The sequence below is a fragment of the Eucalyptus grandis genome, chromosome 2 (assembly GCF_016545825.1).
Source record: "Eucalyptus grandis isolate ANBG69807.140 chromosome 2, ASM1654582v1, whole genome shotgun sequence".
In the NCBI taxonomy this organism is placed as follows: domain Eukaryota; kingdom Viridiplantae; phylum Streptophyta; class Magnoliopsida; order Myrtales; family Myrtaceae; genus Eucalyptus; species Eucalyptus grandis.
The window spans coordinates 8732151-8751382 of record NC_052613.1 but is presented as its reverse complement, the minus strand read 5'-3'; the positions used below and the strand labels follow the sequence as shown (position 1 = coordinate 8751382).

At 38.5% G+C, this 19232-nt stretch overlaps 3 protein-coding genes across 4 annotated transcripts; 2 read left to right on the top strand and 1 right to left on the bottom strand.

Moving 5' to 3' along the window:
• Window positions 1–747: 747 nt before the first annotated feature.
• LOC120290374 (glucose-6-phosphate isomerase 1, chloroplastic-like) lies at window positions 748–2992 on the top strand. Its single transcript, XM_039306438.1, has 5 exons — window positions 748–883; window positions 968–1033; window positions 2564–2632; window positions 2732–2812; window positions 2902–2992. The coding sequence occupies exons 1-5, from the start codon at window positions 848–850 to the stop codon at window positions 2956–2958; spliced, it is 309 nt and encodes a 102-aa protein (XP_039162372.1). The 5' UTR covers window positions 748–847; the 3' UTR covers window positions 2959–2992.
• Window positions 2993–3096: 104 nt separating this feature from the next.
• LOC104435835 (SART-1 family protein DOT2-like) lies at window positions 3097–5437 on the top strand. The gene is made up of 5 exons (XM_039306437.1): window positions 3097–3187; window positions 3273–3531; window positions 3682–3902; window positions 4507–4600; window positions 5048–5437. The coding sequence occupies exons 3-5, from the start codon at window positions 3745–3747 to the stop codon at window positions 5120–5122; spliced, it is 327 nt and encodes a 108-aa protein (XP_039162371.1). The 5' UTR covers window positions 3097–3187; window positions 3273–3531; window positions 3682–3744; the 3' UTR covers window positions 5123–5437.
• Window positions 5438–13419: 7982 nt separating this feature from the next.
• On the bottom strand, window positions 13420–15698 carry LOC104434398 (ankyrin repeat-containing protein BDA1). Of its 2 annotated transcripts, XM_018867743.2 has the most exons (3): window positions 15082–15698; window positions 14039–14420; window positions 13420–13786 (listed from the first exon to the last, which is right to left on the bottom strand). In XM_018867743.2, the coding sequence occupies exons 1-3, from the start codon at window positions 15646–15648 to the stop codon at window positions 13638–13640; spliced, it is 1098 nt and encodes a 365-aa protein (XP_018723288.2). In that variant the 5' UTR covers window positions 15649–15698; the 3' UTR covers window positions 13420–13637. The 2 variants fall into 2 exon arrangements, with proteins under 2 accessions (XP_018723288.2, XP_018723287.2); XM_018867742.2 differs by having other exon boundaries at window positions 13420–14420.
• Between the last annotated feature and the right edge of the window lie 3534 nt (window positions 15699–19232).

Sequence of the window (19232 nt, the reverse complement as noted above, 5' to 3'; positions counted from 1 at the left end):
CTATGCCAATCACCAAGTAGTGAGGAATTGCAATGATTCCCCTTTTTGTTAGACCTCACAAAGGAAACCACTATGCAATCTTTATGTCGTCCCTGGACAACAATAACAAAATGCTTAGTGTGAAAATTATACGCTTCCCAAGAAAAATACAAAAAAAAGAAAGAGCGAGAAAAGAAAAAAAGATAAGCATTGAGGTGAGAAGAACACACATTTCACATGCTAGACTTGCATAACAAAATGAATGTTGTTAACAAATGCCCTTGCAGCAGTGGTCAAGGTTCAAGAACATATATAAAATCGTTATCCTATTTGATGTAGGAAGTTTTCTCGTTATCATATTTTGTAAAGTCGAACGTGTTACTTGCCAAACATTCATAATTTGTTGGACATTAAGAAATTGAAAGCATGTTGGTAACTTCGTCAAATATTTACTGCTGTTTAAATTGGTAAGGTTTTATATCTGTTAAGATACAAATTTACTTTGTGCCACACTCTAACTATTGAAGTAAACGATTGCGCATTTAGCTTCAAGTTGATGGCAGAGCTAGAGTTCTTGAGTTTGATTGCTAACTGTCGTCTGCAACCTGTTATGGGTCTACCTATTCTTATGCCTACAAGCATAGGGTTTGCATGCCTAAGGCCTTTGTCATCAAATTACCTTTGCATGAGCAAAAATAACCACTGCACTCTAACGGCTTAAGCTTTTGTAGTCGGTTTTGCATGTAACCTCAAGTTTATCAATTGATAAATTCAAGTACCCTCTGGTACATAACTTCATGTTATTGAATTCTAATGTAAATGACTAGTTTACTTGGTAAAACAGACAGCTCCCAGTAGAACATCTGAAATGTCTGCAGTTGGTCGACTTCCAGCAGCCCTTCAAGTTCGTAAGCTTAACTTCTAATCTCATTGTGGTTATATTCTGATTTGACTCGAAGAGCATATTCATTAGCGACTCCAACTTCAGGGGATCGATATCAGAGAAATGCTTGCTGGCGCATCCTTCATGGATGGGGCAACTAGGACGAAAGTGGTAAGATTGCTGTCGACTGATGTTATTTGGTGTTTCTTCGGAATGTTTTGTTGTTACCCAAGTCCAGTAAAGGAATTAGTTTCAGTACCAGTAGGGCAACTTATGGTGTAAAATCTTGCTCAGTGTGTAGTGCTTAGGATTCTGCATGTGCACTTTTATGATGTAAGAAGCTGGGTCGCCCGAATTAACTAAGTATGGTCGAGATATCAGTCTTGATTATAGATAGCTAATCAGGCATTCAAGGATGTCAGCTAACAAGTTGAACGGTTGTCTTTGATAGTATGCACTATGATGTATGCAATAATAACTTGTGAACTTATATGCAGGAGAATTGTCACTTGTTTCCCGTCATTATGCACTGAGAAGATTTTGTAGTATATGTGCTAGAGGATGTCATACAGTATAATTCACTGTAAAATAGAATGCAGAGTATCCATTAGATCCATTTAAGCTCACGACTGGCAATTGCTATTGTTGTCGCTTAGTTGCTTCGAGGCATATTCATTTCTAGTTGCTGATGCACTCTACAGTGAATCAAAGTATAGCCTTTTAGTTTCATGCATTTTGATTTGTGCCTTCTCTTGTTGCCTGCTTGTAGTATCAATTTCGCAAGCAATTCAAATCCTTGTTCAAGATGCAGAGTAAATCTGCAATGCAAGTTGGGGAGATGATCATGTTTCCTTGTCCAGGATATCCATTTCTGTAGGTTGTCTGAAAAAGAACCACAGATATGTTCATTTAGGGACTGATAGCATATCCACACCGTTTGCATTCCTAGTTGTAATTCCTTTCTCTGCTTGCAGTATTAAATTTGGCAGCAAATAAAATTCTCTTTAAGGATAAAGTCCCATGTAAGTCTGGGAATTAATTATGTTTTCTTGTCCAAGATGTTGCTAACTTGTATGTTGTGTCAGAAGATCCACAGAAACATTGATGTAGGGACTGTAGATTAACTTAGCATGTCCACACTGTATGTGCTTCCTAGATTGTAAATCCTTTGGCAAGAAACTTATCATTGTACTACTTTTGTCAAATAATCACAAACATAAATGTCAAGGCCTGTTTGGGGTGGCTGTGAGTTTCAGCTTGCCTTTCTGGTTTTAGCTGTGGGTTTTGAGTTTTTGGCTTTCACTTTGACTTTAAAGAAATGAAGTTGGTAGAAGACATAACTTCTAACTTAAAGGTGACTGGCTCATTCTGAGAATTTAATAGTGCTGAACACTGAACCTTAAATCATAGATGTTTGGATTCTTGGATAATTTTACTTCTAAAATGAAGCATATAATAACTTTTAGTGACCAAAAGCCATAATACCTTATGTGTAGTCCCTTTCATCCCCCCCCTCGGTGCAAAAAACAAAAACGAAAAAAAAAAAAAACGAAAACACACACACAAAAGAAGAAGTTACAACATAAGAACTATCGGTAGTTTTCCTTAGCTGTCTGAGTGGCTCCTCTACTGACACTGATCAAAGGATGGTTCTTGCCTTTTGTAGTCCTGTGTCAGCGGAAATAACTTTTTCTTTTCCAGGTGAAGAACAACCCTGCTGCATTGCTTGCTTTATGTTGGTATTGGGCTTCTGATGGTGTAGGATCTAAGGTATTATATTTGAATGAGAGTGTCTTCTGAATTGTTGTTTTTTCCCTTTCAGTTTGCAGTCATTGACAATTGTTTCACTTTTTAAATTGCTGCTGTCAGGACATGGTAATTCTTCCTTACAAAGACAGCCTTTTGTTATTCAGTTGGTATCTACAACAATTTGATTTGGATGGCAATCAGGTATGTGTTTGATTTTTTGGTGAAAATTGGGAGTTCTGTCTCCATCTCTAGTTTCCAAAATGTTAAATCTCAAATTGTTCATTTCACAGGTCAATCAAGGGCTTACTGTTTATGGGAATACAGGAAGCACAGATCAGCATGCGTAAGTTATTTTTTGATAAAGTAATGCCACTATTACTTTTACATGCTGGTGACGTGATTATTCCCGATGCATGTTATTGTCTAATTTCCATATAGCTACAAACAACAGCTGAGAGAGGGTGTGCACAACTTCTTTGAACATTCATTGAAGTGCTTTGTGAGAGACCACCTGGTCATGATTGGGAGCTTGAACCTAGTGTTACCTGTGGTGACTATCTGTTTGGAATGCTTCAAGTTAGTTTACAATAAGAGCTACTAATATTTACCTTTAAGAAGATTATAGCAATAGTCGAAGTTCTTATGTCTATTGTTTCTGAAGTTTAAGATCTCAGACTTCTCTTGGAAAGGAGACATGAGTTCAATGGATGATTTACTTATAGTCACTGAGGCCAGGTATCTTACTAGAACAAGCTTGTCTAAGATGGAAACTATCAGCTCTTAAGGAACGGGGAACACTTAAAGAAACTGTTGAGTGGGGTGGTAGAAACATGGATAAGAAGAAAAGCAAGCTCATAGGCATTGCAGATGATGGACAGAAAGAGATCCGCATTGAAAGGACAGATGAATTTGGCCGAATAGTAAGTTTTCAACGAAAAAAAGATTTTAATCATAAAACCTTGTAATACTAAATTGTCCATTATAATTTCTTTTGCGTCTGACAAAGAAACACCAATTCATTACTTTGATGTTTTTATGCCAATCTTCTTGTTTTGAATGTTTTGCAACAGTTAACCCCAAAGGAAGCTTTCTGATTGCTTTCCCATAAATTTCATGGAAAATGGCCTGGCAAAATGAAGCAAGAGAAGAGCATGAAGCAATACCAGGAAGAATTGAAGTTGAAGCAGATGAAGAATTCAGACACACCTTCTTTGTCTGCAGAGAGGATGAGGGAAGCTCAAGCTCAAATGAAGACACCTTATCTTGTGCTTGGTGGTCATGTTAAGCCTGGGTATGTTTTCCTCTGTTAAAAAATCAAGTTACTAGTTCTTTATTCATTGGCATTTAAGTACATAGCATTTTAGATTAATCTGACTTTATAAGATGTCAATGTGAAGTGTCTTGTTCCATGACCAAAGTGCTTGACTGTCTTTTCTATTTGCTGCTTCAAATTTTCTATTTATCCCAAATCCCTCAGAGCCTGGCCTCTGCTGAGGAGATGTTTCTGTTTGCTAATGTATAGCTCCATGGATCACTGCCTGGATGACTCTTTCCAGACTATATTTCCCCAGATGTTTGAGGGGAATCTCCAATTTCAAGACTCGTGGATTTGTTAACTTAAAAATCATACCCTATGACCATGCATTATAGATCATCCTATAGATGTCTCCATCTTTATGCTTAAAAAGGCGGCACCTTAATAGAAATTTGAGTGGTCTGACTTGATTGATGATAAACAATCTATATCTGAGAAGACAATCAGACACCATCTAATAAGTGTAAGCTGGACTTCATGCAATGTCTATTTACCATGGTAATTGAATGATAAAATAATGATTAGATTTTTGTTACTTTGTGCCTGTTTATTTAATTGTTTTTTTTTCTTTTTTCTTCAGGGGTGTTTCCAGTCAAAATAGTGATCCAAGAAGTGGCTTTGCCACCATTGAGAAGGATCCCGGGAGCTTGACGCCCATGCTTGGAGATAGGAAGGTCAGTGTCAACCCAAGTTTGGATGTAGCATTACTCTTATTTTATTGCAAAAAGGAAATTGGCCTGTGTTTGTTTGCACCATAATTGTTGACGCAAGTTATCAAGATGCATCTCAGGTGCAAGGTTTTCTATGTATGAGGCACCACGAGGCTATCTTTTTAACACCACTTGGAATAATTTCTGAGTATTTGCCACCATCAGATCATTTTTGTAATCCTGCTTCCAGATGCATTTTAGACTAAGGTTACTAGAATTTTAGAAGAAAAGCAAGGTCTTAGGCATCACGATTTTAGTGATATTTTTATCAAGCTGGGTTTGTCAAAATGGTTGTAGGGCTTCTCTCTTCTCCTTTTGTTTTCTTTTACCAGGGAATCTTTTTGTCTTGACTTTTAAGGCACTTGCCCTTGGTTCATACTTCATAAGTTCTGATGGTCAACTGTATCCTAGGTTGAGCATTTCTTGGGGATAAAGCGGAAGCCTGAGCCTACTAACTTGGGAGAACCAAAGAAGTCGAAAACTTGAAGTGTTATTGACGGCTCTTCTATTATTTGTTGAGTTCGAGCAACTTACTATTGGGGCTAGAAGTAACTTCAGGCTCTAGGCGTCAATTGCAGCTCCCCATTACATTATCCTATATACCTTTTAGCTTTAACAACTATGAAGATCAAAATATAGATGCTCTTGTTGCTTTTGATGATGTACTTAGACCTGTAGTGCCAACAAGACAGGCGGTAATTTTTGAGAATTCTTTGTTGCCCGATAATTGAATGGCACCTTTATTAGTGATCTTCTTCATTGTTACTGTTCCTAGAGATGGTTGTACAGATTATGTGATTCGCAGGTGGTTATTTCACAGATGCTACTCGTTGTTAGACAAACGACTGAGCAAGTGAAATGCTCTGCATGTGTTTATGGAAAGATAATGGCCATCGGTGTAAACCTTGCTTTTATTTGTTGATATATGGGGGGCGTGAACACCTTTGCTTTGATTTGCTGCTATATATAGGGCATGCTTGCTCGTGTGCGAATGTGGTTAGGTGTGTGCATGTCCTGCTTGTATACAGCTGCGGTTGCATGATTTTGAGAACCTGAAGAACACTTAAGATTCTTGTGATGGGACATAATTATTTTTCTAAAGGGGTAAAAGTCATTCTTCTTAAAAGCCGTCATCATTTTTTTTTCTTTTTCAGTTCCATATCTCCTCCACTATACGGTGTGGTTTTGACTGGGAAAGCAAGCCTACCGAGGAATGGTTCTCAACAACTTAATTGGTATTACAGTACACAATAAGATGCATTTATCGGTATCAATTATTAGCAGATTAAGCCTAACTTTGGATTTGTCGAATGAAGGTTAATGAATTAGAAAGGTCGCCGACTACTGAATTTCTGTAAACCAATACAGCATAAAAGGTCGGGCAATGTGTCCTTTGTTCATTTGGCTTGCTATAAATCGGCGACTTCATTGCAAAAGTCTTTTATCCAATCTTCCCAATACTCTTTTTGGAGAGCATTTTGAGGATAAAGAGTGGTTTTTCATCATTAGCCTTCCTCTAGCGTTCTGAATTGTGTAGTGTTTGTGGGTCTCAAAATTTTGTGTGGAATATGGTGTAATCTAGCTCACCCAACAACGGCAATCAATGCATTTTAGGTGTGGAAAAATGTTCTCTACTTAATTGGATTTTAGTTCATTCACTAGTGGACCCGAGAGAAGGGAAAAATCTATTGGAAATCATCATCAGCCGAGTTAGATATTGAAGTTGGGTTGAACATTTGAAAGCAGGAAGTTGCCCATATGACACTCATTTATGCTATGGTAACATGACACTGTCAAAGCTGAGTTCCCTACCATTTTACAGCTGATTGAAATAATCCAGAAAGCAATATTCAATCGTGAACTCCTGCAAGTGAAAAACAATCTCCAAAGCAAATTATGAATAGGATTAATGAAGAGAGCATTCAACTGCACATCATCAACAAAGGCTTTGTTTAAGCAACGAAAAAGAAGGCAAGGCATATATGCCATGGCATGGACATACAACACCAGTCCAGCGACTAATGACAGCACAATTGTTTTTCCTCTAACCACAACAGCACGATTTTTTGAATCATACACAAATCTATTGAACAACTACAAGAAAACATTGACAACCAAGATACAAATTCAGAACAACAAAACAAGTTTGCTAGATTGAGTTACATAAACCCTTCACCCAGTTTGGTAAAGTAGCGCTAAAGAGCAGCGTCTGAACTTTACTTGTATCCTCCACCTTGCCTACAAGAACTAGAAGAATTGAAGGATAAGTATATCCACATCTATCAGCAATGCGGTTAAATCGAATAAGTCACATAATTGAGACAGATTCTCCAAATATCTCGGGATAATCAATTTTCAAACTGCAGCCTAGATAATACCTTACGTAAACCTACTAAGACAAGCCTCAAGCAGAGGAATAGCAATATTGGTTTAAGCCCCTCTCAATGTATGCACAATAAGAGATATGTTACACGTAGTAGAGAATTTTAAAGGCACAAAGAAAATAAAGATCTTGCTCTAAAAATAAGATTTAAAAATCTCTTTTTTAAAAAGTTCTAAGCAGCTGCATGATGCTGAAACTGAAAAACCTATTGTCAAATATCAAAAAATAACATCACTAGTAATAATTGTAATTGCAATAAATAAGTAAAGCATATTTCTGCCAAAACTTCATAGGGAAAAAAATTAGTACACATACACCAAGAATTAGTTCCACATCTTCAACAAAACCCATCCTTACCATTTCATCAGCCTCATCAAGGACGAGGAAGGTTAAAGTCAATATTTTCCCTCCCAATGTGGTCCTACCACAAGATGTAACAACTATGAATAAGAGCTCATAGTAAGACAAACCTGTCATCTGAAGCGTAAATCACGAGTCACACATACAAGCTAAAGTCACCTCAGCACAAGAAATTCTGCATAGTCAATTGTCATTGCTATTCTGTGGTAATCCAACTAATGGCAATGAAAATAGCTTTCCTTTAGTGATGGAAGATATTAGATGTATAGATTGTTGGAAGGTGGCCGACAATGGTTGCAACTGATAACACAGCCTTTTATAGGACGAAAGGCATGTTGAAGTGTTATTCTATAGAATTGATAAAGCTTGCGTTCTTGTGGACAGACAAGTAATTTTTACACCGCTAACCAGAAGAGAACCTATTTCATTTATTCTTATGACAAAGATCAGATGTCAACAGGTTCTGAGAAGTGCTAAAGAAATGGCTGACTCGGAATAAGCACCATCTTGCTACTTACAAACTCAAAAAATCCAACAACGATGAGAGCCTGAGGCTGAAAATCCTGATGACGACCTCATAAGTTTCAAACCTTAGCGCTTCAGGTATCAGCAAGTGAGATCAGCTGATCAACAACAGATGGATCTGCCAGTGTGCTGTTGTCTCCAAGCTTGTCTAATTGCCTCGAGGCAATTTTCCTCAGGATTCTCCTCATTATCTTTCCACTGCGGGTTTTTAGTAGGCCCAAGAGATTCAAGAAAAAGCAACAGCAAAACATCTTAGAAGTAGAAATTATCCAAGGACATTAAGGATGGAAATCTTGTTCCAGTAAAAGGCCCCAATTGGTCATTCATGTTATTCCACTAAGTTTAAAATTACTTTCAAAGTCTAGGCCTGTACGCCAAAGGAGAGATGAAAGAGGAACAGGCACATGCATAAAGAGTGGCTGAAAAGGCCATTATACATTCCTTATGAGCAAAGCCAAACCAATGAAAGCAAACATGGACATGAACAGTTTTCCCTGTTGTTTAGGAATTAAGTTCAGGCTCATCTTCTCCTAAAGGTCTGTCACAAGAGTAAATAACATGTATGAATTTCATATTAATTTTTTCGTTAAACTTCAAATAACTTAAGTAATTGACCATATTAATTCCTTTTCCATTGGCCATACAACAACTGCTTAGCCAAGTTGGAACCTAGTTACAATGACATACAACTGTTATGGGTATAGTTTGAAGAACAATATGCATCAACTTTCAAGCAAGGGAAATTTTGAACCGTAGGAAAATCTCAAAGTCTGCAGTCATGAGGTGCCACACAGAATTCCAATGCTATATTGCATGAGACATTTACAGGAACAGAATAATTGAAACTGCAAAAAAAATTTCTAATGAGAAAAAGGATGGTGAAAAATACCATCCAACTACCAAAACCTCACTAGAAAGAGGAAAATCATGAAAGGATTATGAAACTACAAAAAGAAAAATAAAAAGACTAATCTTGTTGTGGGGGAAGGGGAAGGGGGTCCGAGGTTGTATCATCATTAGCTAGCAAAGGACATCAACCAAATGTAATACAAGACATCTAACAAGAATGAGCGAATCTCATATAAACACCAACTTGAGGGTTCCGTGAAACTCAATACATATCCCCATCGAAATCCCCACCAGCTATTTCATCGGCCAAGGAGCACGGTCCACTAGTAGGGAAAAATATAGCATACTTTGAATTTCCAACTTTTGTTTCCAGAGGTTCCACATATGTAGCGTTCAAAACATGAATATCTCCGAAGTGCAAACCAGGATTGCGGTATACTAATACCTTCCCTGAAATTTGTCCACTGTCACTGCATTGATGATTTGAGCAAACTATTAAATAGTAAAGACACCCGAAACAGCATTATAACATCAAAGCCCAATAGGTAATTACACATTTTCCCCAAAGTTGTGAATATCAAACTCAAACATGGGTTAACAAGAATAGAACCAGAGATGGGATGTCATCAAAGCAATATAACACCATTGATGTCTAAATCCAAGGACAAGATATGGAGGCATGTAACTAAATTAAGCATCTAAGCCCCAGACAAGCATAGCTATAGTTATTAATTGGCAAGCTGATTAAATGAATAAGCAAAAGCACTTACAAATGTCATTAGAAAAGTAGGATAAGATGATGATTATTTTAACAATTAAAATAAAAAAAAAACTATGCGTATCTAATATTTGTGAAGACTGACCTTTTACTTAAACCATAAAACATGATTTTATTTGGAAACATGAACAATAGCAAATCTTTTAATCAGTTGCCTTATAAGACAAAAGACCTATAAAACAGAATACTCTAATGGATTGTAATGAAGATACTAATCAGTTAGAGCTTCTCGTTTACTAGAGAAGACACTATTTGCATCTCCCAGAGCATTCTCCACCATGTCCAAAAGAAATTCATTAGGGACCCCGCCATAGCTTAAAAGTGCAATCAAAATCTTTGAAAGATATGCAGGCTTTGGTTTATTACTGCATCAATGAGGACCAAGGTCTAATCAGTTCTTCCGAAAAGGTAAAATTTGATGGCAGAAAAAGCTCCAAACAAAAAGCAATGGGATTTAGTATTTCACAAGAAAAACATGTCCCATGTTCAAATTAAACTGCTGAAAGAACAAGAAAGCCGCTAACTTTTCAGTCTGTTTATGTAAAGGTCATTTAACCAGCTAACTCCAAAGGAAATATACCCTTGTTTACTTGTCTTCATGGTATTAAAGTTCATTAAATAGTCTGTAAATTAATATTTTAACAGTGATGTTTGTTGGTGAGGAAGACAATCCAGGACATGAAGTTGCTAAAGCAGGTAAATAAATCTGTTGTTGCACAATTATGATTAATCAGTGCCCCATGACACTAAAGCGTGGAACATCTCATTGCAGTGAAGATTAGAGATATCCTTGACATTGAAGCAATTAAAATCTGCAAAGAGGACTTCTGGCCCTGGCCATTCATAATATCATATCTGATATTCTTATGTCTAAGAAGGAATTGCAACCTTGTTGGGCAATTCAAATGCAGCATGATCTTGTTCGATGGTACATGAACTTACATGCATGTGTTATGTACAGATGATCAAAAGGGAGAATGAGGTCCACAATCAACACAGGAAAACGAATGCTTGGAAAGGCCAAGACCATGGAGAAAAAGTCCTGATGGACTACTTACCACAAATGACATCATTTACTCTCAAAGAAAATATAATGACAGGAACATGTCCTGCATTCCAACAATATAATTTTCCATTTGGGCATGCTGATGTTCCTGCATTATCGAGTCAGAGAAAGTGAAATTACAATTAGAAAAGTACGTAGCTCTAGTGGTGGACACTACAAGAAATCTGCAGACATACATGAGATGTTCTAAAGGAGGAAACAAAGCCGGGTGAAAGTAACAATGTCATTTAGAATAGTCTAAACATCAAAGCAGGTCCAGATATGGACACTACTAGGTGTTTCCACACATACTATGTTCTATAAGAAGAAATAAAGCCTAGGATTACTAAGTCTTTTTTGGATAAGTAATATCTAAAACCAGTACAAGCCTAACAAAAAGAAACCCATGGTTTGTGATAAGCACAATACAACTGAACTAACATGAGTCCAGCTGAGCTTCTTGATGTACCATCATCACTAATATATAAATGGAGAGCATCGCTCAACTATGCCAGTTTATGGAAGTTGGCCAGACCATCCCATATAAACTGAATACACTTCTTTGCTCTTCAAAAGCATTTATATCAAATAAAGCAATCTGCAGTTTTGCTAATCTATGATGCAAAACCGATTATTCATGACAATTACCAAGGAAAATATTATGTCCTCATAATATACCTGCCAAGTTCGTAATATCTGGTGAAATTGCTTAGGGTAACAATTCGTCTGCTTCGTTCGGCAAGAAAGAAAACCGGTAGCTCTTCATATGCATCTCATAAAATGAACAAGACAGACATCAATGAAAAGAAGGGCGACAGTGATTCATGAATTTACTTCTATCTCCTCCCAGTTTCGCCCCAGGGTGGTCTATGGCCCAAAAAGAAATATTTATTTTACTATTTCCATTATTTATCCTATTCATAATCTCTGTCTTTATTTCCCTTCCGTTGCATCAACTCATCCATCTAAACACAATGCAAGACATGAGAACAACCAATAAATTCAAGGACAACAGCAAACTAATTACTCTAAAAAAAGGCTCAAAAAGGACCCGGCTCAGCTGTCCCATTTGGGCAATCGCAGAAATCGTCATTGACCTGGGCTCTGGTGAATTTCTTCGACCCATCCTTACACTTGATCCTGTTCGATGAACTGTAATATTTCACATCTGGGTATCACGCAAACTGTCATCAGTCACCCAACCACAGCCTCCAAAAGTCAAAACCCCTCACCCCAACCCACCCCACCCCACCCCACCCCACCCACTACAGCGAGCTCTGTCCAATAAAAAACACTTTACAAACGAGGCACCCAAAAGAAAGCGGCGGGCTCGAACCTTCAGGAGCTATCCCAAGAAACGGGTCTTTGGGCGGCGAAGTCGAGGACGACACGCGGAGAGAACCGTTGGACAGCAGGACCGATTCGACGACGGAAATGAAAACGGTCGGCGAATTCATGTCCGGAGGAAGTGTTAGAAAAGAGCTGGAACCCAGAAATAAATTCTTGATGTGCCGGTGCCGGTGCTCGACCGTGATCTTGGAAGTTCATTGGTCGTGGCAAACCCCAAAACTTAGGACCGCCACCGGTATATCTAGCCTTACAAACCTCTTTTGCTTCAAAATCCTTGGCTATGTACTCGAGCCCGAAATCGGGACCGAATAAGGAGTAGAAGACAAAGAAGCTCGAGAGGCCAGTCGGCAGCCGGCGATTTCTGGAGCCACGGCTGGAAAGTCGATGACGGCAACGAGGACAGAGGCGAGGAGGGAAGCGCTTAGGGTGAGTGAGAGGGCTCGAGAGAGGCGAGGAGGGGGGCACTTGGGGTGAGTGAGAGGGCTCGGGACAGAGAGGAGAGGAGTGCTTGAGGAAGAGAGAGGCAGAAGCGGAAAGAAAAAGCGCGCGCTCCGTTGAAAAAAGGAGAGAGAAAATGCAGCAGGCCTCTCCTTCCTCGCCGCGCCGTCGACCCCGCCCAAGTCCGCCCAGATCTCCCTCGCGACCGAGCGGGCCAGCGTCAGGGACAGCACCCGGTCAGCAGCGGGAAGCCTGGTGCCGCTCGGGAACGAGACCAAGATGCCGGAGGCAGATGACCAGCAACGCTTTGGGCAGGCGCAAGCCGAGGCGGAGGCGGAGGCGGAGACGGAGCCAGAGCCGGAGACGGAGGCGGAGGAGGTGGGATGCGCGGAGAAAGAAGCATAGGAAGGCTCTGAGCGTTGTTTTTTCTTTTACAAGGAGAGGAGAGAGAATCCGGCCATTCAAGTGAGGAGAGAGAAAAATTTTGAGTGGGAGGAATTAGCTCCTTTCGAGCCGAGCCGATCAAAAACCAGCCCTTTTCTCATTTTCGAGGGGGTCCCGCTCGGGACAGGTGTTGATATCTGAGTGGTTCATGCGCGCCACGTCCGCAGATGACGTGGCGCACACGAACCACTGAATATTTTCTCGTGTAAATGGGAGTTGATGGTATACATTCACAAATATTAGATTTCCTCAAATTATTGTGCTCTCGAAGGTCTTATCCAAAATCTTTTTTAGAAATATTAAGTAGTCTAAAGGTATTGTTACCGCCTCTTTTTACATAAATGATCCGTGCATTTTTTTTTTCAAATTCGTAAAATGGAGCCTATCCATAAATAATAATCTTTTTTATTGTCGTAATTTTCCTTAATCGATTGCAAAACTTACATTCCACCGAAATAAACTTTGTTTATTCTCAATAAATTACCGCTTAACATGTTCAAGTTGAACTTATTAAAATTTATCCCATGGCTGAGATTTTGGACTTTAAATCCATTAAGATATATTATCACCGCCTCAAATCAAATCAAGTCAAATAAAACAACCATCCATTGTACATCTAAACACCATATTTCACATTGATTCAACACGCTAAAACATTTATTATTTTCACAAGCACTTACACGCATGCATACTCAAATGTGTCGTACCTAAGTTGTCTAATCTGCATACTGAACAATACATATTGTATGGCATCTCCTCCTGCATGACCTTCGGTCTCAGGGCACTTCTTCTTGGATAAATACATTTGCAGCATATACAACTGCAACTACTAAGCTATAAGATCCTCCGGCTTCCGTTTTTTCCAAGCTTTGAGGACGAGTTTCTGGACTTTGCGTACCAACTTCAGGATTAAGCGAGCAACGTGGCACAGAAAGATAAGAATCATCAATGCAGCCCATGCCAGCACCGCCCACCCAACTGTTCCATTCATAGAAATCAGTTTGCTCTCTGGTGTGAACTTAATTATGGAGATGGCATAAGTTGTCGCCGTGAAGGTTATTGCAACCCACATGGCTAGCATTGCAATCCATGTGAGGATCGGGTGCCGCTTTAGAGGAAGACCACTTATGAGAAGCATAATGACGCTAAGTGACGCTATAAAACTTATCGTGTTACATGTTACAAAATACTTGTATTGATCAAAGTACTTATTTGCCATTATAGATTCACCTGCAGTATGTGCTGCGTTCTTTCCATCACCCGGGAAATCATCTTGCCAAATGCCGCCAGGTGGAGTATTACCGAGTTGAAATGCCATGGTAGCTAGCAATGTCGCCACCACCATTAGTGTCTCATGCATGCTGTCTTGCCATTTTCTCTTTCTCTCCCTTTCATCCTCTTCTCCTATAGGTGGATGGAAAACGGTGACTGTGTCATTGGCACTGACTTTCTGTTCGGGTGGGTCTAGATTCTCTGAAATTTGATGAATAGAATCCTTAATCTCTGATGCTCTTCGTGTGCTTTCACCTTGTTCTAATAGGTCGAGTGCTGTCAAACCTCTAAAGTTCGTAATGTTTGGATTTACTCCTTTATTAATCAGGAACATTGTAGTCTGTAGGAGAGTAATAAGAGGATGTAACAATTGGGGTCAGGTTTGAATTAGACAAGCCCATGTTATATACATTTCAAGATGAACTTTGGTACTAGTATGTGTGACTATTATTTGATGCCTTTAAAAGGGAAACTCAAATCACAGCCTCGCTTACCATAGTAAGAAAACAGTGAAGAAGGAAAGAGAGGGAAAAGAAAATAAGAAAAAAATTCAAAATTCAAAATTTCAAAAATTTCAAAAAATTCAAAAAAAATATTAAATATTATTAAAAATTGTTAACATTCGTGCCGGTCGTGCCATGTAGGATGGTTGGTGTCCAAGTTAGCAATTTTTGGCCAAAATTGGCTTAATGGACAAAAGATTTAGGACTAAATTGGTAAAAGTACAAAATATTTAAAATTTTTGACAATTTTCCCTTCTTTTTATATTCCTTCTAATATGGATAGAATTAGTGTAGAGATATTGGGGAATGTATAGTTGTAATTAATTTTCTAGACTAATGAATTTTTTTTCCAAAAATCTTATAACCTGTGATGATTTATAAATAGATATTTTTTAGCTTCAGAATATTTCTAGGATATTCACATTTCCTAGAACTGCCTTTTTTGTTGATAAGCTCACTGAATTTGATTAGTGCAAAGGCTTGGTTCTATGAACATACCTCAGTTTGTCTATCTATGGCAGCTAAATGCAAAATTGTGTTGCCATCTTCGTCCCTCGAGTTGATGAACTGATCATTGCCCAAGAGATTTGTTAACAACTTCAAAGCTTCCAGTCTGTTGTGCTTCACACATAAATGGAGGATCGTCTGGCCATGTTCAACGACACTATGGGCTGCATCAGGTCTCACTTGAACCAAACATTCCAGCACATCCACATGCCCTCTCACGGCTGCGATGTGAAGAGGGTTTCTTTTGTATTTGTCACGGACGAAACATATCTCAGGGCTGACTCTTAACAAGCTTGCCACTATGTTAAGGTGCCCTTTTGCTGCTGCGAGATGAAGAGGCGTCAAACTTTGAGAATCTTGCTCTCTTGCCAGCTCGGCCTTTCGAGCTAAAACCTCTTCCACGAAGTCCAAGTGTCCGAGCATGGCTGCGATGTGCAAAGGAGTCTCGGTGTGATTCCCGGTCATGACTCGATCAAGAAGTAGCTTATCTTTTCTGAGCAACTCAAGTAAAGAAGACACATTTCCTTTCATGGCGGCTTCGTAGAGCTCGGACTCCATTTTTGACTCTCTAAAATGAGAGTTTCGGAATACTCACTCCTCCATTTGGAGATTTGAATATATATCGTCCCAAACAAGTGAATCTTCACAGTAGGCTAGACGAAGACCGGAAAATATCTGCAATTGCGTGGCTCAGTTCCCCCGAATGTCTATGGAGGTTGTGTTGGGATACACCTGGCGGCCATTTTCCGGCGAGTCTCGTCTCCATTTGGTCCTACATTGGTCAAGTGGATGCTCAACTGAAACAAGCACTTAATAAAACACTCTTCTTTGTTCTCTCTCTACGTCGCTTTATTCACGACACGCTCGCACATGGACCACCTCCTCCATTTGTAGGATGCAAAGTCAGTGCATCTCAGCTTTCCACACTTTTCCAATATAAATATCTCCTAAACTAATTCATCACATTACAACTTGCTTTGGCTTATCGGAAGAGGCGGATAGAAAGGGAAAAATCTGGAGACAAGGTAAAATATGGAAGAAAGGAGAGAGAGAGAGAGAGATCTGGAAAATGGATGAGGGAGAGGCGGTGCTTCTCAACATGTCCCCTTGGAGACCTGACATCCTTTGAGATTCGCTGCTGTTACGATGCTTCACTGCGACGATGTTCTTCCCTCAACCAACGACCGGCCATTTTTCACACAATTTAAGACATGATTGGCTAAGATCAAAGACCATAGTTCTCTGTGATAATTTCACTGAATAATCAGGGATATATCAACACCGGTCCTTTCCATTCCTCACAAATATGGACATATATGGTCGCGTGAACTTGACTTAAATAGACCAAATGCAAACAGTGTCACCACCAAATGGTTCCCAAGTGCCTCTCCCAATTCCCTAAACACGACATGTCAACTTCAAAACTCCCGTTTTTAGGGCCTCCGTTCGTTTTGCGGAAAATAATTTCCGGGAAAATGTTTTCCGGATTTTCCGGCGTTCGTTTCATAGAAAATGAATTCCTTGGAAAATGTTTTCCATGAAAGGAAAAAAGTCTTCTAAATTAAGGGAAAATGTTTTCTACTTTTGAAAAGTGGAAAACATTTTCCTCACTTGATCTCTTTTATCTCACACATCTACAAATCATCACTTCCTCCTCCCCTTTCTTTTTATTTTTTTTTTTTTTGTTCAAATTATTTTTTCTTTTTTTCTTTTTTAATTCAAATTATGTTTAATTTCCTTTTTCTTTTTCTTTTTTCTTTTTCTTTTTTTTTCTTTATTTCCCATCTTCTTCTTTCTTGGCTAGTCATCAGCCGTTGCCAGGCGAATATCGAACTCGTCGATTTCAAGCTCACGGTCTACACTCTTGCTTATCCTTTTCTTTATTTATTCTACCCTGCACTCTTTTTCTTTTGTTTATTAGAATACAAAAGACGTAGGGGAGAAAATGCCACTCAACTTGAAGATTCTCATGATGGTTGTACATGCTTTACTTCTTTTCTCTTTTGCTTCTTTTTAAAATCCATACGAACATTTTTTTTAGAGTAAATGAGTGTTTGGTGACAATGAAGCAATAAAGATAAGAAGCAAGTTTGCCCAGATTTAAAAGTAAGTTCATATTTGATGGATTTATAGGTCAGTAAGTGATGCATGCCTAAGTGGTGAAGTCTTAGAAAATATTTTCCTTACGAATACTGAAAAATATTCTCTGAAACATTTTCAAGTTTTAGCCGAACATTAGAAAATATTGTCATTTTCTTGGAAAATGATTTCGGGAAAATATTTTCCGGAAATGGCCAATTTTCTGCAAAACGAATGGACCCTAGAAGAAAAAACTAATAATTTGTTCAACCTCACTCAGACGAGTCAAATCTAATCTAGGAATGAAACTTACATTGTTGGTACGTATAGCTCAATCTATGAACCTACAATAATGGTAGACTAGCACTTTTAGTCCTTAAACTTGTGCGGTTTTGTTAATCAAGTACTAAAAACTATTTATTTATCTAATTAGGGTCCGTTCGTTTCGCGGAAAATAATTTTCGAGAAAACGTTTTTTGGATTTTCCGGCGTTTGTTTCACGGAAAATGAATTCCTTGGGGAAAATGTTTTCAATGAAATGAAAAAAAGTCTTTTAAATTAGAGGAAAATGTTTTCCACTTTTGAAAAGTGAAAAAGATGGCGGTTCCTCCGGAACGTTTTAGTTAGCCTCAGGCTATTACTGAGTGGGGTATAGACATCCTTGTCCCTGGTAGCCATTGGGTCTACGAGTTGATCGTGACCACCGTCTAGGTCAATGAGGGCCTACCTGAGAGGATACCTCGTTGATTTAGGGCGTGGTTCCACCATGGACTAGATGGATACAAAGTTAAGCCCCTCCAGGGTTTTGAGGTCTCTGCTGTGGTAGTCAACGCCACTTTTGGCAAGAGTGCAACTAACCCTCCTAATGGTGCTGTGGTGGACCCAGCACCCCCGAAGCCTGTGGAGTTCGAAAGATTGGCGAACATGTCCAACTAGTGGGTCGTAGGACAGTTTCCTTTTTTAGGACTGATCTTTTTGGTAGATGGACTAGTTTTGTATATAAACCTAATTTGTGTATAAAAGCGTGTTTTGGTTGTGAATTTGTTATCCTGTTTTTCTATCACATGATGTTGGCTATGAGGGGATTTGTTTATTCCCTTCCGCATGTGCAATAAAATGAATGGGTCAGCGACGCGTTCTGGGACGTCGCAATTTTATCGACCACTGAGGAATGTACGCGTGCTCGGAACTTCGGGCCATGACAGTAAGTGATGCATGCCTAAGTGGTGAAGTCTTAGAAAATATTTTCCTTACCAAACAACGGAAAATATTTTCCGAAACATTTTCAGGTTTTAGCCGAATACCATAAAATATTGTCATTTTCCTAGAAAATGATTTCTAGGAAAATATTTTCCGGAAATGGCCCATTTTTCGTGAAACGAACGGACCCTTAAACTTCTTTTGATTCTTCCTTGTTTAATGAATTCTCCCCCTTTATGATTGAGAGAAAGGTGGGAAAGGGTGACCAACGTTGGTGATCCCTCTCGGGTGTTACTAGCAGTTGGAATGCTCGTTTTATTATATTTAACAAAATGATTTATGCTTACGGACAATTTAGTCATTTTTTCATTATATTATTTTTTGCAGTGCAACCAATATAAAAGGCAATTTTCAAGAGGACTCGATCACTTGTTATTATTGCAATACATTTCCACTTTGAAAGATAATTTACCTTATTTTTCTTCTTTTTTTTGGTATTGAAGATAATTTGCCTTTACACTAGTGATTCTATACTTTTAGATCTGACAAAAAATATGTATTTGTTAATGGTTTGAGTGGATTACCCTATAATGCAATTACAATGGCCATAATTTTTTGGTCAACAGCTAATTATTGCACGTAATCAAGCCAAAGATGATATTCCATGTAATAATATTTAGAGAGCATTTTCTTTCGAATTTGCATAATCATGATAGATGTTTAGAATTTTTAATGTAATTGACTTCTTCATATTTTAGTTTTTGTTTGAATATATCTTTTGAAAAATCATCCATTGAGGGAATGAAAAATAATTTAAACAAATTAGAAATTGGATTAACTAAATAAAATGAAAGTTGAGTAGG